At 42.4% G+C, this 27,071-nt stretch overlaps 1 protein-coding gene and 1 long non-coding RNA gene across 2 annotated transcripts in view; both read right to left on the bottom strand.

The window, feature by feature from the left end:
• Positions 1 to 20,705, bottom strand: part of LOC135219953 (protein cycle-like) — a gene marked incomplete at its 5' end in the record, with an annotated part of 77,833 nt that extends 57,128 nt beyond the window's left edge. Inside the window, 4 exon segments of the mRNA XM_064257197.1 lie at positions 1,885 to 2,002; positions 2,178 to 2,270; positions 2,540 to 2,771; positions 20,640 to 20,705. Of these exon segments, the coding sequence (XP_064113267.1) occupies positions 1,885 to 2,002; positions 2,178 to 2,270; positions 2,540 to 2,771; positions 20,640 to 20,705 (509 nt within the window).
• The window catches only part of LOC135219954 (uncharacterized), a 224,577-nt gene that overhangs the window by 77,296 nt on the left and 120,210 nt on the right, over positions 1 to 27,071 (bottom strand). The gene's annotated exons all lie outside the window — the stretch shown is intronic.

Below are 27,071 nucleotides of genomic sequence, written 5' to 3'. Positions count from 1 at the left end.
ACGAAAGCGGCCGAAGCCTTTATTAAGACGCTCAACGAGATGACGATCAACAAAGGCTACAGTTCTCAGCAAGTCTTCAACTGTGACGAGACTGGCCTTTTTTGGAAAAAAATGCCTCATCGGACATACATCACAGAGGAAGAGAAGAAGCTACCCGGGCATAAGCCTATGAAACACAGGCTTACGCTCACACTTTGTTCCAACACCAGTGGGGATTGTAAGGTGAAGCCCCTACTTGTCTATCATTCAGACTCCTCGACCCTTCAAGGCCCACAAAGTGCTAAAGGAGAAGCTTCAGGTGATGTGGAGGGCTAATGCGAAAGCCTGGATAACAAGACCTTTGTTCACCGAGTGGGTAAATCTGTGTTTTGGCCCGACAGTGAAGAAATTCGTGGAAGAGAAGCGCCTCCCTCTGAAATGTCTGCTGTTGTTGGACAATGCCACTGCTCACCCTCCTGGCCTCAAGTAAGATATCCTTGCGGAGTATTCTTTCATCAAGGTTCTTTATCTTCTGCCTAACACAACCCCTCTCCTTCACCCCATGGACCAGCAAGTGATATTGAACTTCAAGAAGCTATATACGAAACATCTTTTCAAGAGATGTTTCGACATCACCGATACCACAAACCTCACCTTGCGTGAATTTTGGAAGGAGCATTTCAATATCGTGATATGCATCCGACTCATCGATCAAGCTTGGCAGGAGGTTTCGAGGCGAACCTTGAATTCTTCGTGGAGGAAACTCTGGCCTGATGCTGTATCCACCCGAGACTTCGAGGGATTCAACGTGGGCAAAGCTGATGCAGATTTAGAAACAGTTCATGATGCTGAAAATGTTTCGGAACCAGATCTTGACGAGATCGTTACACTCGGCAAGTCCATAAGGCTGGTCGTTGACAAGGACGACATCAATGACCTTCTCGAGGAGCACCAAGAGGAGCTAACGATGGATGACCTGAAGGAGTTGGAGGCCGTGCAACATAACGTCATTCAAGAAGAGTTCTCTAGCAGCGGCGAGGAGGAGGAGGACGACCCTATGACAATGGCAGAAATTAAGGATGCTCTAGCTGCTTTTCACAATGTGCAATCATTTGTAGAAAAGACACCCTGAAAAGTCTTACACAGATCATATGCTTGCGCAGTTCGATGACATTTGCCTGAGTCATTTCAGGAACATTGTGAAAAGCAAGCAGAAGCAATCTTCCTTGGATAGTTAATTTTTAAAGAGGCCTTTAGTAGTAAGCAAACATGAAGATCCAAGTGATACGAAAAATCAAAGTTGAAAGTGGTGAAGAAATTGAAATTTTTTTTGGAAAAAAAAAAAAAAAAAAAAAAAAAAAAAAAAAAAAAAAAAAACGTAAAGTATAAAGTAAAAAAAAAAAAAAAAAAAAAAAAAAAAAAATTAATTTCAAGTTTTTTCTAAAGTTAAGTGTTAATGTTTTCTGCCATTTGTCCTCCTCCTCTGTCACCACTTTTGGAGATCGCCTCACTCGAAAGGTAAGGTTCCACATTTTGCTACATATGTACGAACAGTATTTCTTGTACCATGTACACTAATACACTTTATTTACAGGTATAGTATAGGCTATGTTAGGTATTGAATGGTCCAAATTGTTGTATTTCATTGTTTATCAGTCAATTTAGCTTTATTATAAAATTTACTGTGCTGTTTTTATAGGGCTTGGAATGAATTAGTCAATTTACATGTAAACGTGGTTCGAGATACGAAAAAATCAGGTTACGATGGCCGCTTCGGAACGGATTAATTTCATATCCTGAGGCACTACTGTACATCAATTCATACCTTTCATAAAAATTTTTAAACATGCCTAAAAACCATATTTAGAGCATTCAGAAAAAATAAAAAGGAAATAAAAAACTTACTTTTTGCATCAACAAGCCTTTCCCGACGACTTATATCAGAACAGGAAAGCTGCTCCTTGACTTTTGTCAGATCCTTAGGATGTAATATATCAAACCAACTTGTACCTAGTAATTCACTCTGCAAATAAAAGAAACAGTTTTTCCTATCTAACAGTGAAGAAAACATTTTAGCATAAGATGTAATATGAAAAAAAATCAAAATTATTTACCAAAATTAAGACTATAAATTAATGCATCACATACAATTCAGAAATTTAGAAATTTATAACTACATGAAATTTCTTACTAAGTACCTGATTATAATGAAGAGTCTGATATACTGACTCAGATACATACAAAATGCGACCTCTATCACAGCCAACCACAAACAAGAAACCATCTGCCGCCTGGAACAAAATACATAATTTAGTAATGCCTCGAACCTCAATAAAAGAAATAAGATCTGTATCAATTAAGAGTTACATTCCCTCTTATGATGAAGACAGTAGTCCTTGTAAAGCTTCAGTATTTTCAGTGTACCTTCACCAATATATCAAGAATTACAATCAAGAATTTTATTTTTGCTTGATTTTCTTGCAGAAAACTTAGTGTAATCCTATTCATCATATCTTCAATGGAAACTAAAAAAAATACTGTAAACTGCAAAAATACTTACTTCTAAAATTAAGCTCTTCAGTTCATCATCAGATAGAAAAGCTGGCTTGTAATGCCCTTCTGTATATGAGTTGAGAGATCCACGCAACATTTTCATATGCTGTACAGCCATTCGTAGCACTGTCAGCTTGTCTAGTTTGCGTGATGTACAAACAGGAATTATGCTACTTAACTCCATTATGTATGTATTCATCTTATCACGTCGACGCTTCTCAATTTCGCTGTGATTTTGCCTGGAAAAGTATTTTTAACTTTTAGTAAACTAACTCTAGCTTTGTCACACAAGCTAAAATTTTTAAATAGAGTAAAAAAATTCTGCCCTCAAGTCACAAAATACAAATCTTATTATCTATACAATGTAATTTAAATTAAAAATTGTTTATAAAATTATATCAGAGGGCATTCCAAAAACCTAACAAAATATATCTTACTTTGAATATGCATCGCCATATGTTTAATACAACTCATACCTTGTAAGAAAATATTTCATAAAAATGAGACAAAAACCACAAACCTTAACACTTGAAGGTCAATATGAGATTACCAGAAGGTTCCTAATGGGTAAAGGTGAAGGTTGGCAAGTGTGTATTTTATAACTCTCTCTCTCTCTCTCTCTCTCTCTCTCTCTCTCTCTCTCTCTCTCTCTCTCTCTCTCTCTCTCTGTGGTTGTGTGTGTGTGTGTGTGTGTGTGTGTTCTAAAACAGACACAACTAGGAGTTTTGTATTAGTCCAAATAAAATGCACGGTTTGTTCACGAAAAGGAATTTCAGAACAAAGAGAAAGAGACAGAATAGAGAATTTCTTAAAAGTGGTTGAGAAGGCTTCTAAAAATAGATTGGTTGGTCAGAAAGGGGAAAGAAGAGAGAACTATGCTGTACATATGTAATCTTCACACACTCGTATATTTTCACCAACCATTTATTTACTATTTTTTAAAAGGGTAATGTATTAAGCTAACTATTAAATGGAATTACAGTGACTTTAATTTCATTTAATAGTTAGTTTAATATTTAGGGAGCATGATTAGGGTCATATTTAGTGTTCAAATTCTAGAAGTAAGCAATTATTAGCACTTTTAGAGACCATGCCAAACTTACACGAAAATTCCCCTTGCTCGAGGAGTCTGTAACCTAACCTAGCATGAGTTTGGGGTATTACTGTAAGTAAACTTCTGTTCACTGTGGGTGGAGCCTCATGCCATCATATGTTAAAGTCACTATTGTTTTCATTTTGACAGTTCTGGCATAAGAAATTCACTTTTACTCTAATAAGTATCAGGACTATTTGACTTAGGTACAATATAATAATTACAAAAATTAGGTAGGGTTATAAAATATACACTTGCCAACTTTCACCCTAATCTGATGCTTTGACATAAAGTTATTGCCAAAAAACAGAGTTCCATCTGCTTTGAATCCCTTAATAATTAAGATGTAAAAGACTAAAAACAACTTCTGAGACTCAAAGAAGAAAGAAAAGGAACTACCCATCTTCATTATAATTCATTAAATTCACTTATGGCAACTAGTGTAAAGGTATACCTCATCTGCCTTTTTACTAAAACATGTCTGGGAATGTAAAACAAAAAGGTTCTTGATAAGGAGAATACATAGCTTCTTATTTTAAACCAATAACTCTTGAAATGGAGCCATTAACAGTATGATCAATCATTGATTGCAGAAGCTCTTTCCTTTGGTAAAGACTAGGAAAAACTGTCTGGAATACAGATTTAAATGCATAACTACTTTGAATGGGGACATCAGCATTATGATCCATCAATTATCTCTGCTCTTGACTTTGGTAAAGATCAAATAAAATCCTTAGGAATAATTTAATGTTAAATGAAAACTTGTGGAATATTCCAATGTTAAGGGGGCCGGCCAGCTAATGCCCTTTTTTAAGGACAGGACTTTGATATTCATACCACTTAATAAGGTGACTTGGGACATCTCCAAACCGCATATGATTTTCACCTCTGACCTTCGGTTTTGTGACGCCAGGGCGATTTATCCCAAAAATAACCATTTTTCAAATTCTATCTCCTCCCTTGATATTTAATATTAAGACCTGGGATTACTACCATATATAGACCTGATGTAGACCTCCAATCGAATGGAGAGTTTTTTTTCTAAAAGTCATTTTTTTGCTAGATATGAATTTTTCAATATGGTCAAAAAATAAACCCTATAAATCAGGAGAAAAAAATTTATAAAAAAAATACGAAACAAAAATTGGAAAAAAGGGCTCTATTTGATTGTTCTATAATGTCTTTCTGAGTTATATACCAAATTCCAATGTTATAGCTTTAAAACTAAGTGAGAAGATAGATTTTGAAGGTCAATAAGTATAGTTTTGAGATACGGGCGTTCAAAGTTTTCCTTCGTATTTCTATAAAGACAATATTAATAAATAATGATTATTATGAATGTATATTTGTTTTTTGTGTATTAATAAACCAAAACTATTTTATTTATCATAATTTAATCATAAATGATGATCCCTTTGCTCATATATCGCAGCCTGGGGCACTGCTTCCTACGCAATTCTCTCTCTCCCCTTCACTAACTCGGCTATTACAGCGAATTTTCTTCTTCGTGTGTTAACGAGATGTTTTCCTTGTATTTTACTCTTTGGCATGATGAAATTCTTGCCCGAAACAAAGATAAACAAACGTAATTGCAAGAGAATGTCAAGAGGTGAAACTCGAAGGCGTACACTTTTTTACAAAGACAATTTAATAAATCATGATTATTATGAATTTCATATTCCATTTTGGGTATTAAAAAACCAAAACTTTGTTATTTATCATAAATGAAGATCTCTTTGCTCAAAGATCGCAGCCTTAGGCACAGTGTGACGTGTGCTGTCAAGCAAGACGGGGTCGTTACTAAGCAACCCTCCCCTCTCTCTTCACTAACTACGCATATTTCTGATAGTCTGTAATAATACTTGAGCGATTTTTTTTTTCTTCACCTGTATGTTAGCGAGATGTTTCCCTTGTCTTTTCCTCATTGGCATGATGAAATTCTTGCCAAAACATACATAAACATACTTGAAAGCAGACGAATGTCAGACGTGAAATGGAACGTGTAGACTACTTGACGTCTGTGATCGCACACTAAATGACTTGGTAGCTTGAGGCCTTGACGCCTTGAGCGTTGAGCCTGAAGTGACTGAAGTCTCCTTCTCGACTCGGGGAATGTCTACAGATGCCATTTCTCCCAATTTCTTTGACAATAATTATCAAAATTTACGATGATAGAAGAAATATTGCATTTTCTTGTACGGATCAATGTTTTAGGCTTATTGAGTTACGTTAACTATACTCTGTTTTTTTTCATCTGTCCATCTGCCTGTGGTGTTTTTGTATGGTAACACTGCGTCCGGGCTTTAGATAGTTACATTCAGCTTACATTAAACGATTATAATAATATCCTATTTCGAATATTAACGGTGTAATTCGCATACAGTAAATTATTAAAACACTTTTCAGTTGCAAATGTACACCCAGATATCCTTTTATTTACCTAAAACTTCCACATAGCGTAACTATCTAAAGCCCGGGACGCAGTGTTACCATACAAAAACACCACAGCGAATGGACAGATGAAAAAAAAACAGAGTATAATTACCCTGTAACTACGAAAGTAAGAGGAATTTTGACGAAATATTTCGTATACGTATTCTCAATTGCCATATGAAGCTCCATGAATTTTTTCATGACTTTGCATTTTTCGCCCTATACCTCCATATATAGAGGTTCCGGTCGGCCCCCTTAAAGGCATGGCACATATAGGAACACTAATAATAACTGAAATACCCCTATAGTAAACACAACATTTTTATATAACAGAATAAGGTTTTATATATAGTTACTGAGTATAATTCATAGCTATTAGTTTCCACTTGACAGCAGCTCAAACACAAAAGTTTTGAAAATTGTGGTATAGCTCTTATTTTTTATTGTAGGCAATTAGCCATGACCACTTTGGGAAAAGAATAGGTACAACAAAGCTGAAAGCCTCAACTCGTTTGTGCCCTATGTCCATAAGAGGGAAGGAGGAAGGACTCCCATTATGTAATTACTTGGTGGGTATACATAAAACCTTATTTATTATAAAAATGTTTTTAATAGTAAGCAACTTACCAAGCTGAATCCCATATTGACACGAAGTAGGATTTATGGACACATACTATTTAAATAAATATTATAAAGAAATAAATTTTAAATAGTAATATAGGTACCATGGTTATCCCTTAAACGCCGAAGCAGTAAAAATCAAAACCTCTCCCGAATGCCGGGGCCGGTTTGGAGTGAGCGCGGAAGCGGAAAAAATAATTTTTTAAAAAAATCACAGCGCGCTTAGTTTTCAAGATTAAGAGTTCATTTTTGGCTCCTTTTTTTTGTCATTGTCTGAAGTTTAGTATGCAACCATCAGAAATGATAAAAATTATCATTATCATATATAAATAATGCGATATATGATAGCGCAAAAACAAAATTTCATATACACGTATAATTGTATTCAAATCGCGCTGTGCGCAAAACGGTTATAGGTAACAAGTTACTTTTTTTTTGTTGTAATGTAAACTAAATTGCGATCTTTTTGGTATATAACACATTGTAAAACGATAAAAGCAACACAGAGAAAATATTATCATAAATTGATGCATGAATTCGTAACACGCGGACGTAAAAAAATATATATTTTTTAAATTCACCATAAATCTAAATATTGTTATAGAGACTTCAAATTTGTTTCAAGATGAAGTTAAATGATGGAATATTACGATACTGTAAGATTTTTAGCTTACAATTGCAGTTTTCGACCATTTTGGACGAGTTAAAGTTGACCAAATGTCGAAATTTTTTTATAATTTTTTTTTTATATGCAATTATTTCGGAAATTAGAAAAGCTACAACCTTCAAATATTTTTTGTTTTATTCTACATGAAATTGCACACATTTTCATATATAAAACTCTATGAAATGCCTAATATGAAACGGAGCTAATTTTCTGAGAATGCGATGTACGCAATTCGGAGATTTTTGGCGAAGAATCCGCGTGCGGAGGGAAGGAAAGTTTTTTTCATAAATTCACCATAAATCGAAATATTGTGCTAGAGACTTCCAATTTGTTGCAAAATGAAGGTAAATGATTGAATATTACTAAAATATAAGAGTTATAGCTTACAATTGCATTTTTCGACCATTTCGGTAGAGTCAAAGTTGACCGAACGTGGTTTTTTCTATTTATCGTGATTTATATGCAAATATTTCAAAAATGAGAAAAGCTACAACCTTCAATTATTTTTCGTTGTATTCTACATGAAATTGCGCACATTTTCATATATAAAACTTTATGTAACGGCTAATTTAAAATGGTGCAAACATTACCACAATCGCACGTATGATTTTTTCGGAAGAGTTACCGCGCGGACGTATAGAAAATGTTATTTTTTTCATAAATTCACCATAAATCGAAAATATATTGGGCTAGAGACTTCCAATTTGTTATAAAATGAAGGTAAATGATTGAATATTACTAAAATATAAGAGTTTTAGCTTACAATTGCGTTTCTCGACCATTTCGGTAGAGTCAAAATTGACCGAAGGTTGAAAATTTGTCACTTATCATTTTTTATATGAAAATATTTCAAAACTGATAAAAGCTACAACCATGGGTTGTTTTTAGTTGTATTGTGCATGAAATTGCGCACATTTCCATATATAAAACTTTATGTAACGGCTAATTTTAAAATGGTGCAAACATTACCACAATCGCATGTATGATTTTTTTCGGAAGAGTTACAGCGCGGACGTAAGGAAAAAGTTTTTTCATAAATTTACCAAAAATCGAAATATTGTGCTAAAGACTTCCAATTTGTTGCAAAATTAAGGTAAATAGTTGAATATTACTACAATATAAGCGTTTTAGCTTACAATTGAGTTTTTCTACCATTTTGGTAGAGTCAAAGTTGACCGAAGGTTGAAATTTTGGCACTTATCGTTATTTATATGGAAATATTTCAAAACTGATAAAAGCTACAATCATGAGTATTTTTTGTTGTATTCTAAATGAAATTGCGCACATTTTCATATATAATACTTCATGTAACGGATAATTTAAAACGGTGCAAAAATTATGTAAAAGTGACGAAATAATTTTTGAGATGTGTCACTGATACTTTTTAGTGCGATTAGAAAGAAATTCGCGCTTGTGCGCCTGCGTAACGATTGTAAACAAAACAACGCCTTGATCCGTGAACTCCCAGCATCCCCCAAGGCGTGTGATTCAAAAGTTTTTGGCTGGTAGGCCTATAAGTATTTTTCCGCGAATTTAAAAAAAAACTTTTTTGAGTCGACGTATGGTACGTCCATTCGGCATATGGGAGACATTTTGACTTGGCGTTTAATACGTCCATTCGGCGTTTAAGGGTTAAATGCTTGTTGTAACTTTACCTGGTGAGAGAGCTTGGCAGGTAGATACTGCCTCTGGTTAAAGCTCCTCGCAACCTGTACAGTGGGCCCCCCTTATTCGCATTATCCGGATTCGCGGACTCACTGATTCACAGATTTCATCTGGACCATATCTACCCATTATTCGTTGAAAATTTGCCTATTCGCGGTATTTTCCAATAAGAAATATAAAGAATTTCCTGGTTTTTAAAATCAACTTCATCATAACATGCACTTTTTGTGACAAAACTATTAAAAAAACCAGGTATAAAATATTTTACTTGGTTTTTCTTGAGTTTTACCTATCAAAATAGGCCATTTTCAGCATTTTTAGAGGGGTTCCAACTATTCGTGGATTCTAAACATTCGTGGGGGGTCTGGTACGCATCCCCCACAAATACAGGGGGACCACTGTAGTGGCTCTGGGTCACCTCTATTGTAGTGGGTGCTTTGCAATAAGGGAATATTCTGGTGGTTGTCAAAGCTTAACAAATTACAAATAATTGTCCTTGCCCTGGGTGCAGTACAAGAAAAGACCAGAAAATCACCTACAACACATAAAAAATATCACCACCTGTCCATAAAAACAATGACTGGAGGACATTCAGATACACAGCACCTCCAAGCTTCTCGTCAACCTTCATCAAGGCAAGTAGACGGATAGGTAGAAGGATCACTCCTATCCTTCCTCCCCCACTACCTAGCCAGCTGTGGACAATAGACCTATCATACTGCAATTCTCATATATTGTCTGTGCATCAAGAAGATAATGAGTAACGAAGATGGAGGTTAGCCTTAAATGCCAGCTAAGTGGCTAGTGGCCTTATTTCATGGGCTTTAACATAAAATAAAGGGAAAAGGTCTTCTTGCACTCTCGAATGCAATTCTATAATCACATCTTTCAAGAAAAATGCCAAAGCATTCTTAGACAAAGCACATGACAGGTTCTTAACAGAACACCAAAGATTTTGGGAAAGGTTTCTGATCTCCTTTGTCCTTTTACCTTTCAATACAATGTCTCGGGGCTCTCAAAGGACAAACATTCTCTCATGATCTGATGAACTCATAAAATCAGTAAGATTCTTCACAAAAAAAGAATGGGGCCAGGGCTTGGAAGAGCAAAGAAACCTAGTGAGGAAACAAATTGCATTCCCCTGACAAAATCCAAACTTTTTATCCAATGCTTGTAGCTCACTGATTCTCCTGGGTGTAGCCAGGGCCATTAGATCCCTTAATGAAGAAGAAATTAAAGGTTCAAATGGAGGACCTAGGAGTCATTTTTCTTGTTTTCTCATATCAAAAGATTTAATAAGGTCCGAAATACGTTGGTCTGTGGACAGATCCAAACCTCTATGTTTAAAAACTGAGGATAACATTTCCCTGTATCCTTTGATAGTTGAAGTAGCTAAACCTCTTTAAGAACCTCAGAAACAATAAAAAATCTGCAATTTCAGCTACAGATGTTTCAGAAGAAGAGACACTAAGTTTTCAACACCTGGTTCTGAAGACTGACAACTTTGCCTTGTAGAGATTAGCTGAAGATTGGCACCTACATTTAGCAATTGCTTCTGCAGCTTTTCTTGAAAAGCCTTTTGCTTTAACAAGCTTCCCAACAGTCTGAAGCCTGTCAGAGTGAGAGTGGATAATCCTTGATGAAAACAAAAGGAGATGAGGCTGTTTGAGAAGCCTTCACTTTTGAGCTAACAGCCTTGGGTAATCTACTAAAGACTCAGGAAGTCAGGAAAACCATTCCTTCTGTGGCCAGAAAGAAGCAATCAGGGTCATTATGGTGTTGTTGAGAGAGCTGAACATGTTCAATACCTCCCTCACCATGCTGAATGTGGGGAAGGTATATATGTCTACGTTCATCCATTCCTGAAGCATAGCATCTGCTGCCCATGCCAGAGGGTCCAGGACTGGAGAACAATACAGAGGCGGACGATGGTTCCTCGACATTGCACAGGTCTATCGACACTTTCCACAAGTCAGTGCACACCAGTGGGTTTAGTGTCCACTCCATAGGTAGTAACTGCTTGCAACAACTTAACTCATCCATAAGGACATTTGACTTGCCTTGGATAAAACAGGTGAGAATCCTGGTCTGATTTCTTTCTGATCATAAACGAAGACTCTTGGCCTCTTGGTGCAGAGAAAAGGAATGAGTCCCTCCCTGATTCTTGATGTATGCCAGTGCAGTTATACTGTTGGAATAGACTGTGACTGTTTTGCTGTGTTGTTGCAAAGGCTTGAAAAGCTAGACGGATTGCTCGAGGAGTCTCTGAATGATACACAAGTAGGGGCTTGACCTTACAGTCCCCACTGGCGTTGGAACAAAGTGCGAGCGTAAGCCTGTCTTTCACAGGCTTATGCCCGGGTAGCTTCTTCTCTTCCTCCGTGATGTACGTCTGTCGAGGCATTTTTTTTCCAAAAAAGGCCAGTCTCATCACAGTGGAGGACTTGCTGAGAACTGTAGCCTTCGTTGATCGTCATCTCGTCGAACGTCTTAATAAAGGCTTCAGCCGCTTTCGTGTTCGAGCTGGCCTCCTCCCCATGCTGCACCACCGAATGAATGCCAGTCCGTTTACAGAATTTATCAAACTACCCACGAGAAGCCTTGAAGTCTGGGGTTGGTGTCGATGTCCCTTCTCCTCTGTCGTCTTTGGCCTGGGCAATCAGATCACCGAAAACAGCGCTGGCCCTGTGGCAGATTGCTGTCTCGGTTATTGTATTGCCACCGATTTCTTTGTCTTTAATCCATACAAGAAGCAGCCTCTCCATCTCATCATGCACGTGGCTCCTCTTGTTGGACAAAATAGTCATGCCCTTGGAAGGTGTAGTTGCTTTGATGGCTTCCTTCTGCTTAAGGATGGTGCCTATTGTCGACAGATTTCGGGCATACAGTGGTCCCCCCGTATTTGCGGGGATGTGTACAAGACCCCCCCCCCCCCCCCCCCCCCCCCCCCCCCACCCCCCCCCCCCCCCCCCCCCCCCCTCCCCCCCCCCCCCACCCCCCCCCCCCCCCCCCCCCCCCCCCCCCCCCCCCCACCCCCCCCCCCCCCCCCCCCGTGAATAGTTAGAACCCGCGAATGTTTGGAACCCCTATAAAAATGCTAAAAACAGCCTATTTTGTTAGATAAAACTCAAGAAAAACCTACTAAGAATTTCCATACTTGGTTTTTTTAATAGTTTTATCACAAAAAAGTGCACTTAATGATTAAATTCATAAAAAACCAGGAATTTGTGGATGTTTATCATAGAAAAATATCGCGAATGCGCGAATTTTCAGCGAATGCAGGGAAACGTTCCCGAGAGAAATCCGCGAATGTGAGTCCGCGAATCTGGAGAACGCGAATACGGGGGGTCCACTGTATTCCTTAGCAATCACACTCAACCGCATGCCAGCTTCATACTTCTTAATTATCTCCATCTAAGTCTCAAAATAAAGCATCCTCTTCTTTCCGTGAACTTCAGCAACATTCTTGGGACCCAAGAAAGCGAAATCACTAACACGAATTTACGTTAACTAACGAAATACGTAGTATATGTGAACGAACAAATTCTGCGTGTGTCCGATAACGCTGATGCGACAAAGTGGCTGAACAATGCCTTTACCTAGAGGCATGATGGGATAGATGCTGACCAATAGGAGAGCAGGATCTTACAGCAGTGACTAGCATTAGGAACCAATGGGAGAGTGGGAGGATGGTGGCGAGTCTACTGAGTTAGCAGCACACGAGTTTTAAAATTGTTCTCGGTGGTCCGGGCAAATCTCGGACTTTACAGTACACCCTCTCGTAACCTGAATTATTTTCGTATTCAGATTACCCACTCATGCACCTGCATTGTCAACTGGTGTAGCTCGAGAGAGGTAAGTCCCCCTTGCTTGTTGACATATGCCACTACCATGGTGTTGTTGCTCATCAACACCACAGAGTGTTCCATCACTCGTTCCTGGAACTCCTGGAGGGCCAGGAAGGCTGCCTGGAGTTCCAGGAGGTTGATGTGAAGGCACCTGTCATGAAGGTTCCACACTCCTGCAGTCAGCAACTCCTCCAGGTGTGCGCCCCATCCCTCGTTCAATGCGTCTGAGAACAGGAGCATGTCCGGAGAGGGAGCGGACAGATCCACTCCTACAATGAGGTTCCTGTTGTCTAGCCACCAATACTAGTCTTCTCTGACTTCCTGCAAGAGAGGAACGAGGAGGGACTGAGGATCCTGTGACTGGGACCAATACTCCCTCAGTCTCCACTGGAAAGACCGAAGGTGAAGGCGGCCATGAGGGACCAGCTTCTCCAATGACGATAGGTGACCAATCACGACTTGCCAGAGCAGAGCAGGTTGTTCCTGTCTTGACAGGAATAGCCGCGTTGCCTCTCTGAGCCTGCTGATATGAGAGTCCAAGGGGAAAGCCTTTGCTGCTACCGGGTCTATCAGCTTGCCTCGATACAATGTCCTCTGCTTAGGTTCGAGATCCGGACAAAACTTGAGAGGGCAATCCCTGTCCTGTAGCAGCTGCAAGCTCCCGCTTGCCAGGACCAACCAGTCATTGAGATACCTCAAAAGACGTATCCCACATTGCCTGGGGAGCGGTCGAAAGTCCGAAGCATAGTGCCTTGAATTGGTAGACTGTTTCCCCAAGGATGAAGCGGAGGTACTTGCGGGACGACCAATGGATGGGTATTTGGAAATACGCATCCTTTAGGTCCACTGTAAGCATGAAGTCGTTCTCGTTGATAGAGGCCAACACTGAACGTGTTGTCTTCATCTTAAACCGAGTCTGGTGAACGAATCAGTTCAAGGGAGAGAGGTCTATGACTGGTCTCAACCCCTGAAGTCTTCTCTATGAGAAAGATTCAGCTATAGAACCTGGGAGAGCAGTCCGAACACAACTTCTACAGTACCCTTGCTCAGCACCCTTGCTTAGCATCTGCACGTTTCTACTAGTGCTTGGTGTTTCGGTGATCCCACTATGTAGGAAAGAAGACGGACCAGGTGGTTGGTGAGGGGTGGCGGAGACTCGAAGGGGAGTAGATAACCCTCCCGAAGGACATCCACTACCCAAGTCTTTGCTCCATATCACTGCCAAGTTGCCCAATGGCTTGATAGGCACCCCCCACCAATGGCAGCAGCTGGAGGGGAACACGAGCCGAGCTTTTCCCCCTCTTCTAACCCTTACCTCCCTTACCCAAAGGCAGGGTTGGCTTGAAAGGGGGCATGACCAGCGCTCCCTTCGAAGACGAAGAAAAAAGCGGGGTCATTCTTCGGGATCCCTTAGAAGCGGAGGACTTCTTTGGGGCCAAAGAAGAGCTAGCCAGACTCGAAGGTCTAGCCACAGAAGCCTTCGCTACTGCCTGATGAACAAGCCAGTCCTTATCATCATCCTACTGCTTGGACTTGGAACCAAGCGACCTGGTTACTCGTGAGAGGACGGTGTCACGTCTCTTGAGCACCAGGTTAGCCTACAGGTTAGCAGTCTGGTGGGCCAGGTAGGTAATAGCCTTACCCCAAGACTGACATTGTCTCCCAAAGGCCGAGTCTTCCCCCGGGGTAAAGGCCCCAGAGGGTCATCGACCCTGGACGCTGTGAAAGACCACAGGTCCAGCCAACAGACTACTTGGAAAGCCACCATAGTAGTGGCTTCCAATGTTGCTGCCTCCTGCTTCGAGAGAGAAATACTCTCACTAGTCAGGTGCTGCAACGAAAGACCCAGACTGAGACAAACCAAGTCCGGTTCCACCTACTTGGTCAGTAGATGCCTTTCTGAGGGCATGTAAAAGCACCTCTGGCAAGGTATAGGAGGGGGAAGCAGTTTATCCGATCAATTGGACTTGAGTGAATTCTCCTGCCCTGAAACAAGATTATTCTCCTGATCCAATACTCTGTCGGCCAAGGCTGACCATGGAAGTCCCGTCAAAGCCTTGGGTTCCCTCTTGTATCCCCAAAAAGATTAGAGGCGGGAGAGGCGGTCTCCAGCAGAGGAGGTCACCGCTGCTTCCCCGAGATCATTGTGCTGACGAATCAGTGTGACAATCTCTGCAAAGGTCCTCTGTATCTTAGGGGTGTTTGAGTCTCTTGGCAAAGGACCATCCAGTCCTTCCAGGGATCGTTCCTCCTGATCTACTCCCCCATGCAGGAGAACCCTGCCAGACCCTCTAGATCCATCCTCGAGAACTTGAGCGTACGTTCTGTGGGGTCCTAAAACCCCAAGGACATAGGCTGCTGCCGCCAAATCCTGTGGAGAAGACTCTATGGGATTCCTACTATTCACCTCACCCCTCCTGGTGTAGCCCTAGGAAGTAGAGGGAATAGGAGAGGTGGATCGGATGTTCTCATTCCTCCTAGCAGCGCTGCTGCTGGGGGGGTGGGGTGAGCCGCACCCTTTCACCAACCTGCGATGGTGTCAAATGTGTGGGTCTAGGAGAGCACAATCGTAAAGACGAAGTGCTCTTCCAAGGAGAATGCATCAAATCTCGCTGGGCTGTAGCAGTGCTGGTAGCAGGACTGGTAGCAGAACTGGTAGCAGCGCTGGTGGGAGCCGCGGACTTGCCAGCAGCACTGCTGTTAGCATTGAAGTGGCTCCCTGCCTGGCGAGACCGAGCATCATCCTCATAATGCATCCCAGTGCTATTCGTGGCCGAAGCCCCTAGCAAAGTGCACTGTACAGGGGAACTCCTCTTAGCCTCTCCTGATGCTCTATCCCAGGGGACAGAGGCATCAACCATGGCTCCTGACAAAGAACCGGGCTTGGTCTTCGCAGGCGGGTCCAAGCCACAGCTTGTATGACTTCCCTTGGGAGGTTGTACACTCGGAGAGACTCGTGACCGAGTCTCAGATACGGATCCAGTTTCACTGGCAGTGCCTTTGGAACTAGAGACTGGAGGGCAAACCTTAGTTCGTGCTTCAGAGGCTCCTGAGACCCTGGCCCCTGAAGACGGAGTCTCGGTTCCCTCTCCCGAAGGAGTGGGGGAGCCGACAGGAGAGCTAACTGCTTCCCCCCCAAGAGAGGACACAGCCCCTTAGAAGCCTCATGGCGAGGCTTCTTAGGGGGTGGAGAGGCTACCTTCCCCTTCTTAGGTTGTGAAACCTTTGAAGGGGGAGGTGAGGAGGTGGCAGACGAAGATGACGACAATGAAGATGAAGATGAAGACGAAGACAAAGATGACAACAGCTTCCTTGATCTCTTCTTCTTCAACTTCCTCTTTGACAGCTTCTGCAGGATCGTGGTCAGGGCCAACCAAGGAACATCGGCATGAGCAGGTCTGGCAATGGGGGGCAGGTCAGGCAGCAGCAGGGTTGGCAACAAAAGCAGGGCGGGGTTCTGGCGCGTGTTCTGCGAAAGGCATAGTAGCAGGAATGGCTGGTAGGTCCACAGGTGACAAGGACGGAGCTGGGAACCTTGACACTGTCAGTGAAGGTAATCTGAAACCAGGTAATGGAGGCATCAGCAGATTGGGTGGCGGTAGATGATGTTGCATCCCACCCAAGGAAGACGTCACACTCTTGGGGTGATGTGACCAAACCAGGTGTGGAGGTATGTAGTAACCAGGCTGGGTCAATGTAGTCGTGGTAGCAGAGACAGCAGAGTGGGTAGCATCGCTGCTGGAAGTGCAGTTCAGGTGAGCCAACAGCACTTCTACTGAAGGCAATCCCACGAGTCCAAGGGAAGACCAAGCCTGGTGTAGTCCCAACACTCACCTGCAGAAGTAAAAGTTGGGTTGTGGGAGTCCCCCCTCACTCCAAAGGAGGACCTTCAGGGTGAGCAAAGACTAAGGGGAGCATTACTCAGGTTCGAGGCTGCAGACCCCCCCCCCCCCCCCACCAACACCTCGGAAGAGGAAGAGGAGAGAGGAGCCTCTGAGGGTTGGCAGAGTACAGGACAGTTGCAGGGAGAGAGGTATGATGAAGAAGGGTTAGCAATATTTGGAGTGGTTGGGGGCAAATTTTTTCCCACCACTGGTTTAGGTTTCCTCATATACCTCCTTCGTCCCGCAAACTTTCCCCACTGGGCAGCGGACCACAAGGAACACTCTGCACACATTATACTATGTCAGTTACACTCATGCCCTCGGCACGTAGTGCAAAGGGAGTGAGGATCTACATTGAACGAAGCGCAGATCTTCCCGCACTTCTTGCCGTCTACTCCAGGGCAGTGCCGGTTGGGGGTAAAGGGCAGCATAGGCTTTTAAATCTAGGGTTTGCTGGGTACTCATAATCACGCAAGCAACCCACAATTATACAGAGAAAAACAAAGAAAAATCCCACCGGGATAGAAGATGGAGTAAACAACGTAAACAAGTCGGGCAGAGAGTGGCAAACACACTTCTTTCCACAATGATGGCCATAAGCAAATTGGAATGCTTACGTCCAGTCGGAGAGACTACCAACGACTAGACCAGTAGTTGACTACCGAACCACCTTGTTTGAGAATTCAGCGGCCGTGTCCAGGCTACGCCTACAAATTATTTTTTCTCAATTTTATCTACGGTTGTGTTTGATGGCATAAGTTTACAGGAGTTTCATCCTTGTTGCCGATGCACGATAATAGTCATTAGCAGCCTGAACAGTTTTCTCAGCTTCAGCTACATCTTGGTTTAAATTTAACAGTATATTTCCTTGCTGATCTTTGATCAATAGTGAATAAAGTTATTACATAAAATGTATCAGTCCTATTGTACTGTCACTTATAACATAACTATGGCAATTGTTTAATATCATACGATGGTTGAAATACAAGCCAAATGGATTTTGCTATCTAATTCAGTTGTTCATGATTTACACATCAAGTATATATAATGTTAAAACTATACTTTCATCAATCTCTCTTTGCTGTTTTTGAAATTATTTAACTAGATGGGTTTGCTTTTGCCTGTCTTGTAAAATGTCAAGTAAATGTGACAAACAAGTTCATTAAAAAGAGCTAGGTGTGCTGGTGCTGAACCCACGCGCCAACTAGCGCAGCCTCCAGAAACATGACTGTCACTCGTATTTTGGAATTCCACTTGTATCTTGGACAAAAAATATGGACCAAGTCACAGCTCGCATCTCAAAAAATTTGCATTTTGGGCTGCTTGTATCTCAAGGTATTACTGTACCTCTTGTAAAAATTGCAGTAATCCTTGTGTGCCATCTCTGAATGCCTTATCAGCACACGCAAGTACTCGTAGCCAAAAGTGGGTGCTCTGGGCATTTGTACGCTAGGTGCTCCGAACATTTGGAAGTTGTGCTCCGAAACTGTACATTCTGTCCATTCCAAAACAGGGCACTCTGTAAACTTGACTGATACTTTGAAGAAATGGAGCGTTAAGGCACAGCAACCTTACGCTCAGAAACTTGACAGGGGCTCTCCCAAAAACTACAGGAGGGGAGCAGACTGGGTTCACATTCCTTCAAACGTTTACATGTAGGAGGCCAGTCTTCCAACGAAGAACTGTGTCTTTTTAACGGCCTCGAAAAACTGTAAAAGTGCCTACAGCGCCCCTCATACACACCATTGTCCGACTCACTAGAAGACAAATTATGACTATCCACATGGAAGCCTTTCCAATGGCCATCCAAACAGTCCTGGAAAAGACCATTGACAGGTTCATTTGAAGAGGCAACTACCCATGGGCAAACCCCATCAACCTCCCTTGGACTGCCAGTATGCTTACTCCTAGGTGCAGGGGAGTCTAACAGGGCCCTTGGTCTAGGAGCATCGGAGGGACAGATAGCCACCCCCTCCACTACACTATCACCAACACTATTCAGTTTATCCATGAGCGCTTTCATCGAAGACCCAATTTTGGTTATTGTACTAACTAAAAGACCAAATTTCTGGTCTATCCATGCTGCAACACTGGCAATGGCACTGGGTTCTGAAGAGAGAGCCTGGAATTGGAGTACAGGGAAGAGTCAGAGGACTGTTATTAAGAGAAAAGGCAGTCGCATGCATCAAAGGAACAGGCAAAATAACATCATTATCAGGAGAAGCACTTTGACTTAGCAACCCTGGCTTCAACTCTATCAGCCATTTTCCTAGTTTTGTCATGAAGTTTAGACAAATGTGATTAAAAAAACCTGCCATTTTCTCTCGTCCCAATCTTTGCACTCATCACACGTAAGAGTCAGAGCAAATCTGCCCTCTATACAGGCAGTCCCCGCGTTACAACGGGGGTTCCGTTCTTGAGACGCCGTCAAAAGCCGAAAATCGTCGTAAGCCAGAATATCATAAAAAATCCTAAGAAAACCTTGCTTTTAATGCTTTGGGTGCATTGAAAACTATGTAAAGTGCATTCTTATTGCATTTTTCATAAAAAAAACTTAAAATATTGATTATTTTGCATTTTTGGTGTCATATTTCATCTGAAAGAAGAATGTTGTAGGCGTCGTAACCCTGGAAATAATTTCTGATAAGTATAATTGAAAAGCACCTTAACCTTGGAACGTCGTAAGCCGAACCTGTCGTAACCCGGGGATGGCCTATATACACAACACATTGTATGACTAACTTACTCTGCAGAAGTCAGTCTTGTCTTGTTTTGCAGCCTTTGCTGCAACCTAACACTAGATAAACTAGAGTCTGACATGATAAGGTGAAATCAAAATACTAATGTCTCAATTGGTAAACAAGTCAAATCCTGCTAAGCTAATCTAATTAGCGCAACTAAAACATCAGAATACGTCACCAAAATTGGCGAAAATACAACAATCCAGAGACCAAGCATTCAAGAACTGCTCAACAACCTATGGTAAGTCACTGACCGGCAGAAACGAATTGAGCCTTTCAGCTTTGTTGTACCAAGTGGGTTAGTTACCTACACCCAAAACAAAAGAGCGCTACCACAATTTTCAAAAGTTCTTGTTTTCAGGCTGCTGTTAAGTAGAAACTAATAGCTATGTAATCAGTACTTGGTAAGTTACTTATATAAAACTATAATTGCCATATAACTGGAGTTTGAAAAAAAATACAGAGAGCAGAACTTCAGTTTAAATAACTCAAGAAAAGATCTGAGGTTCCATAACCTTATGAATTATTAGACATCACATTCATCCGTTACCACAACTTGAAAACAAGTGAAAAAAGAAAATGGAACACAAACTGAAGGGTTTATGAAACATGAAATTTACATAAAAAATGAAATAACACAAATACAAATCTTTGTCTGATTATCACATTGTTAAGGATTTACATGTCTGGTCAGGCAATGAGATACTGCTGAAAAGCAACTCATTACTCCGAGGAGGAAAGCTATTAATAAAAATGTTCTGCATCCTCTATTTTCTCTCATTTCTATCTAGATAACAAAACATTTATTCCCACAGGTAAAACAATGGTTCGTTCTTACATAAGTAACAACGCCTACTTAGAAGTTACTCAAGACACAGGCAGATTAGACAACCATCTAAAAGCTTCTAAAGAGAAGACCAAAGGATTTTACATCTAAAATTATCTACAGCGTATTTTTAAATTTGCAATTCTGTTTGATAGTCTGTATAAACTTACTGACAAAAATTATGTATTTCAAAAATAATAGCTCCATGCAGCTACTATGCATGAACATAAATACAGCTGAATATTTCAAACATCACAGCTTAGAAGAATAAACAAACTACCTAGTAAGTAATGTCTTAAATGTTGCATGCTGTGCAAATAATTGCTTACCTCTTGTTCCAATCACCACCTGTCCGGGGAACCTTGATTGAGTCATTGTCATCCTCATTGCTGTCACTGTGGCAAAGAAAAGAATGAAAAAAATGAAATTTTCATTATTAAAATGAAGTTTTATTGTATACTTACCGAACAATTATAGAGCCGTGATTTCCACGAGCGGCAGGATACTAAATTCAAATTTAGCGCGTCGGCGTCGCCAACACTGGTGGTGATGACGTCATCTCCCTCCACTCGCGGGAGAACCAGGTACAACTGCCCAGGTGAATCCAATTCTTTCTGCCCGTCCGTCCACCTAAGGGGAGGAGGGTGGGTATAATCATAATTGTTCGGTAAGTATACAATAAAACTTCATTTTAATAATGAAAATTTCATTTTTATTGTAGTGTCTTACCGAACAATTATAGAGCTGATTACACATTTATGGGAAGGTGGGATTCAGTGGACCACTAGTATTTTTAAATGGTTACATTTATTGCAATACCAGTAAACACTCAAGGTGTCTGTTGTACTTACCTGTAAGAGAGCTACAGCAGACTGTTACTGCCTCTGGTCGGTGCTCTTCTTACTATTGTAGAGGAATTGGAATTTGCCCAAAGTTAGCCTCTACAGGAGTGGAATCCTTCGTAGTTCAAGCGAGTCAAGGCTGACTGACGGAGGATAGTAACAACAAAGATTGCCCTTGCCCTGGGCTAAGACCAGAAATTCAATCATACAAAACATTTGCACCAACACCAGATTTAAAAACATATATACCCAACCATTGTAAAATCTGACCTAACAGACTGGTGAGTATCCCAGGTACTCAGTACCCCCAGCTTCCCTTGAACTCGACAACCTATTCAAGGTGCAAAGTTAGCATAGAGGTGACGACCCCTGTGCCGTTTCTCCCAACACCATGCCAGAAACCGCCACCGGACCTAACGTTTTACAATTCTCGAAAACCGTTTCTATCTCTTTGAGATAATGACTCGCAAAAACCGAATTCGATCTCCAGAACGTCCTCTGAAGAATCGAAGCTAAAGATAAATTCTTTCTGAATGCTAAAGAAGTTGCCACTGCTCTAACCTCGTGAGCTTTAACTCTCAGAACGGAAAAGATTGTCGTTCTCGGACTGCGAGTGAGCTTCCCTGATAAGCTCTCTAATAAAGAACGATATAGCATTCTTAGAAAGAGGACGAGAGGGATTTTGAACCGAGGTCCAGAGCTTAGAAGATTGTCCTCTGATACCCTTAGTGGCAAACAGATACTGCTTAATAGCCCTGACTGGACATAAGAGCCTTTCTTCCTCCTCATGTCCAACCAAATCAGATAAGTTCCTTACCACAAAACTCCTCGGCCAAGGATTAGAAGGATTCTCATTTTTGGCTAGAAAGGTCAAAGATACCGAAAATACAGCATTGCCTTGAGAGAAACCGACTCTTTTGTCTATAGCGTGCAATTCGCTGACACGCTTAGCAGAAGCTAGTGCAATAAGAAAGAGTGCCTTCTTAGTCAAGTTCCTGAGTGAAGCCGACTTCAAAGGCTCAAACGGTGGCCCCATGAGGAACTTAAGCACCACATCTAAGTTCCAAGCCACTGTATCTTGCGGGAGCTTAGTGGTTTCGAAAGACCTAATGAGGTCCGACAGATCTGAATTGGAGGAAATATCCAAACCTCGATGTCGAAAAACCGAAGAGAGCATGGCTCTATATCCTCTGATCGTCGAAGGAGCCAGTTTCTTAGAGTTCCTAAGAAATAGAAGAAAATCTGCTATTTCTGTTAAAGAGGTCGCAGAAGTAGAGACTTTAGCACTTCTACACCACTCTCTGAAGATTCTCCACTTCCCTTGATAGAGTTTGTTAGAAGACTCTCTCCTACAACGAGCGATAGCTTCTGCAGCTCTTCTTGAAAATCCTTTCGCTCTGACAAGATTCCGGACAGTCTGAACCCTGTCAGAGCTAGAGCGGACAAGTTTTGGTGGAACCTCTTGAAGTGAGGTTGTTTGAGAAGCCACTTCTCTGGAGGAAGAAGTCTGGGGAAGTCTACTAACAACTGGAGAAGGTCCGGGAACCACTCTTTCCTGGGCCAAAAGGGAGCGATTAACGTTAGCGTTACATTGCTGTGCGACATGAACTTGTTCAGCACCTCTCTTATTAGACCGAACGGAGGGAATGCATAAGCTTCCAGACCCGACCAATCCAACAGCATTGCGTCCACCGACCAAGCTAGAGGATCTGGGACTGGAGAACAAAAGAGAGGAAGACGGTTGTTCCTCGATGTCGCGAACAGGTCTATTGACGGTCGTCCCCAAAGGCGCCAAAGTTTCTGACAAATCTTGTCCAAAGTCCACTCCAGAGGTAACACTTGCTGTTGACGACTTAACTCGTCCGCCAGGACGTTCATCTTTCCCGGAACAAATCTCGGGACTAGCTGAACCTTCGCTTCGTTTGACCCACAGGAGGAGATCCTTGGCTACTTCGTACAGAGAGAAAGACTGAGTCCCCCCCTGTTTCCGCACGTACGAGAGAGCCGTGGAGTTGTCGGAATGCACTGCCACTACTCGGCCTTCTACTAAGCTCCGAAACTGTCTGAGCCCTAAGAAAATTGCTAACAGTTCCTTTACATTTATGTGGAACTTTCTTCTCCTTCTCCGACCAAGCTCCTGAAGTCCGTTGATTTCCCAGTAGGGCTCCCCAACCTGTGTCCGATGCGTCGGAAAAAGAACTGTAGGTTCGGGAGGATGGGTCGTAGATCTAACCCTTCTTCCAACCTTGCTCGAGAGAGCCACCTTATGGTCCTCTTTTATTTGATCTGTGACAGGAAAGGTAATCGAGTCTGGTTGTGTCTTCCTGCAACCAAGAGGCTCTCAGGAAAAACTGCAGAGGTCTCATGTGCAGTCTTCCCAACGTCACAAATTTCTCCACTGACGTCAATTTGCCCAGAGCCTCATCCACTGATTGGCCAAGAACTTACCTTTTTGTCCAAGAACTCCTGAACTGTCTCCAGAAAGCCTTAAACCCCTCTTCGGGGACAGAAAAGCCCGAAAAAACTTGAGCATTCAGAATCATCCCCAAATAAAGGATGCTCTGAGATGGAACCAACTGGGACTTCTGTTTGTTGACCAAAATTCCTAACTTTCTGGCAAGATCCAGAGTTGTTCCAAGGTCCTTCATGCACCGACTCTCTGATTCCGACCGGAGAAGCCAATCGTCCAGATAGAGGGAGATTCTTACTCCTAATATGTGTAGCCAGCTTCCTATCGGGGATAGAACCCTGGTGAAAACTTGAGGAGCGGTCGCTAGTCCGAAGCAAAGCGCCCGAAACTGAAACACCTTGCCTTCGAACATGAACCTCAGGTACTTCCGAGATTCGCGATGTATCGGAATGTGAAAATAAGCGTCTTGCATGTCCAGAGAGACCATCCAATCCCCCTGTCTGATGGAACTCAAACCGAACCGACCGTGGTCTCCATATGAAATTTTGTTTTCTGGACATGCAAGTTCAGGGCGCTCACATCCAAAACCGGCCTCCAGCCCCCTGATGACTTGGGAACTACAAAAAGGCGATTGTAAAAGCCTGGAGGAAAATCCCCTTCTATCTGTTCTATCGCTTCTTTGAGAACAAGCGCTTCCACTTCTGCGGCTAGCGCCAGAAATTTGTCTGAGCCCGGAGAGTATGCCTGGAATGGAATTGGCACAGGTGAGAGCGAGGGAGGTGAAACGAGAGGAATACGATAGCCGAACTTGAGTACTTGCACTACCAGGCTTCTGCTCCTCTGTTTTCCCATTCCTCCCAAAACAGAGCCAGCCTGGCTCCCACTGGTGCATGAAGAACCGAGCTTTCATTTGGAAGGTTTGTTAACCTTGGCCGAGGCCTTAGACTGAGGTCGCAAATTCGATTTCGGCCGAAAGAAGCGCTTGGGTTTTCTCCCTCAAAAAGGCGCTTGCGCCAGAGGAGAAACCGAAGGAACAGTCTCCACAGGAGCTTTAGGTCTCTTAGTAGACTGTGCCAGTAAATCCGAAGTAGATTTCTTATCTAGCGCAGACGAAATTGACAACACTACATCGTCTGGAAAGAGGTTATCTTTCACAAAAGGAGCAAACAAGAGAGCAGACTTCTGTTGGGACGTAACCCTTTTAGAAGCAAGGAGCACCAAAGTTGCCTTTTCTTAAGGGTACCAAAGGCGATGAGCGAAGCTAACTCATCACATCCATCCCTAATGGATTTGTCCGCACAGGACAGAACACCAATCCAATCGTCCGCTAACCCTCCTGGGAAAGAGAAGGACAGTCTTCGATCTTGGCCGCTAAAGCGCCAATAGTCCAATCAAGGAAGCTAAAGACTTCCAAAAGTTTAAATTGATTCTTTACAACGTGGTCCAACTCAGGCGCTGTAAAGAAAACTTCGCTGCGGCGAAAGCAGATCTTCTAGAGGAGTCGATTAAACTGGAGAAGTCTCCCTGGGAGGAGGCAGAAACTCCCAGAGAAGGAGCTTCCCCAGTTACATAAAACCTATACCTCTTACGAAGCAACTTAGAGGGAGGGTAGCAAAAAGAGCCTTCCCTAAGTCTCTTTTCATAGACATCCATTTCTCCGTCTCTTTCAACGAATGTCTAACCGCTTTAGATAGAACAAGTTTTGGGAGGAGAGGGTCTGAAGTTTCCTCCTCATCAAAAAAGTCGAAGTTGGGGAGCGCGGAGCCGCTTTCTCAAAATAATCTGGATAAGATACCAGAAGAAATCTAAGGAGACGTGAATAACACGAGAGGTGATGTGAATCCTCCTCCTCTACTTCTTCTTCATTCTCCGATACCGCCGAAGAAGTAGACGGAACTACAACCGGATCTGAAGGTTTCGAACCACCCTTGGACTCATTCATCCAGTTGGTTAACATCTCTAACTGCTTGCGCAAAGGCGCCAGAGACGAATCAAAAACAGTTAACGTAGGCTTGGAAGAGCCTAAATGTTCAGCAGGAGGCGGAAAAAACTACTTGCGCCTCGCTCGGAGCCGCCGAAATTCGAGGCGAAACAGGCGCATCAGGCGTAACAGACGAAAAAGCGCCTAAAGAAACACCCTTAGAACTGCTAGCTACAGCGCTAAAACCACAATCTCTACTATTAGATGGAGCCGAAAAAGGCACAGATTGAGGCGACGAACGAGCCGCTAACGGCCGCGGCGCAACCCTACTCTCAGGCTCCTTATACCGCTTGACTGGAGGAGGCGAAGAATCGGCGCCTGAACGCCTCTTTAAGGGGACGCGAAACGGCGAATCTCGCCAAGAGCGCCGCGCGACCGGAGACGAATCGCTTGAATCATTCGAAAGGCGTCTGACCGCAACACCTTTCCAACGCTTAACCGAGCCTGTTGAGGCGCAACGGGCTCAACAAGAGAGGCGCCTGTCTGTGGGCAAATCCCGATCGACTCCCTTGGACTTCCGGTATGTCTTCTCCCCGGTGCGAGCTGGACAGTGACCTTTGTCTAGGAGACGTGTCAGGACAGACAGACGCACCCTCAAACTACACTCTTACCTGAGGTCGCTTTCTCCAAAAAACGTCTTAACTGAATTACCAAGTTGCAAAAACCGTATTCGCTAGTACCGAAAATTTCTGATCTAACCTCGATTCCAGACTGGCAATGGTGTCGGAAGAAACTACACGGGAAGCCGGAGAAGTGGGATTAGTAGGAGGAATAGGAGGTGTAGTTAAAGGAGACATAACAATTTGAGGAGAACAGAAGGAACAGATGCATCGCAAGACGAAGCAGAGCTAAGTCTACTTTCCCTAAGCGCTGCTTTTCTAATTCTGTCTTTAGCTAATTTCTCCGAGTATGAACTAAAAAACTTCCTTTGAGAAACAGTCCAATCACTACACTCGTTACATGTTCGATCTGCTGAACAACCTGTCCCCTACACTTAACACATTTAGTGTGAGAATCATATTCTAACTTGGATAATCTAGTTTTACATCCTGAGATGCAAAACCTAACTCCCGACCGGACTAGAATCCGACATGGCAACGCCTAAATAAAACGCAAAATAACAACAACGCCAAAAAAAGAGTACTTCACCAATTCCGAAGATCAATTCCACCAGAAAAAAAGCGAGCAAAGTCATCCAACCGCACCGACCACCGATGTTCACCGGACGCCGGCAGGAAAAGAATTGGATTCACCTGGGTCAGTTGTACCTGGTTCTCCCGCGAGTGGAGGGAGATGACGTCATCACCACCAGTGTTGGCGACGCGACGCGCTAAATTTGAATTTAGTATCCTGCCGCTCGTGGAAATCACGGCTCTATAATTGTTCGGTAAGACACTACAATAAAACTCAATAGTACTGAGAATACATAAAAATAAATCATAATCACTCTACGAATGTGGAAAGGTTTCTCAAACTTGACAAAATGCTACTGGAAATTTTCCAGATTATGAACAGAACCCTCAAACTT

The sequence above is a fragment of the Macrobrachium nipponense genome, chromosome 1, assembly GCF_015104395.2.
Source record: "Macrobrachium nipponense isolate FS-2020 chromosome 1, ASM1510439v2, whole genome shotgun sequence".
NCBI classification, from domain to species: domain Eukaryota; kingdom Metazoa; phylum Arthropoda; class Malacostraca; order Decapoda; family Palaemonidae; genus Macrobrachium; species Macrobrachium nipponense.
Note: the sequence above shows the minus strand (reverse complement) of the source record. Positions and strands in the feature narration are given on the sequence as shown.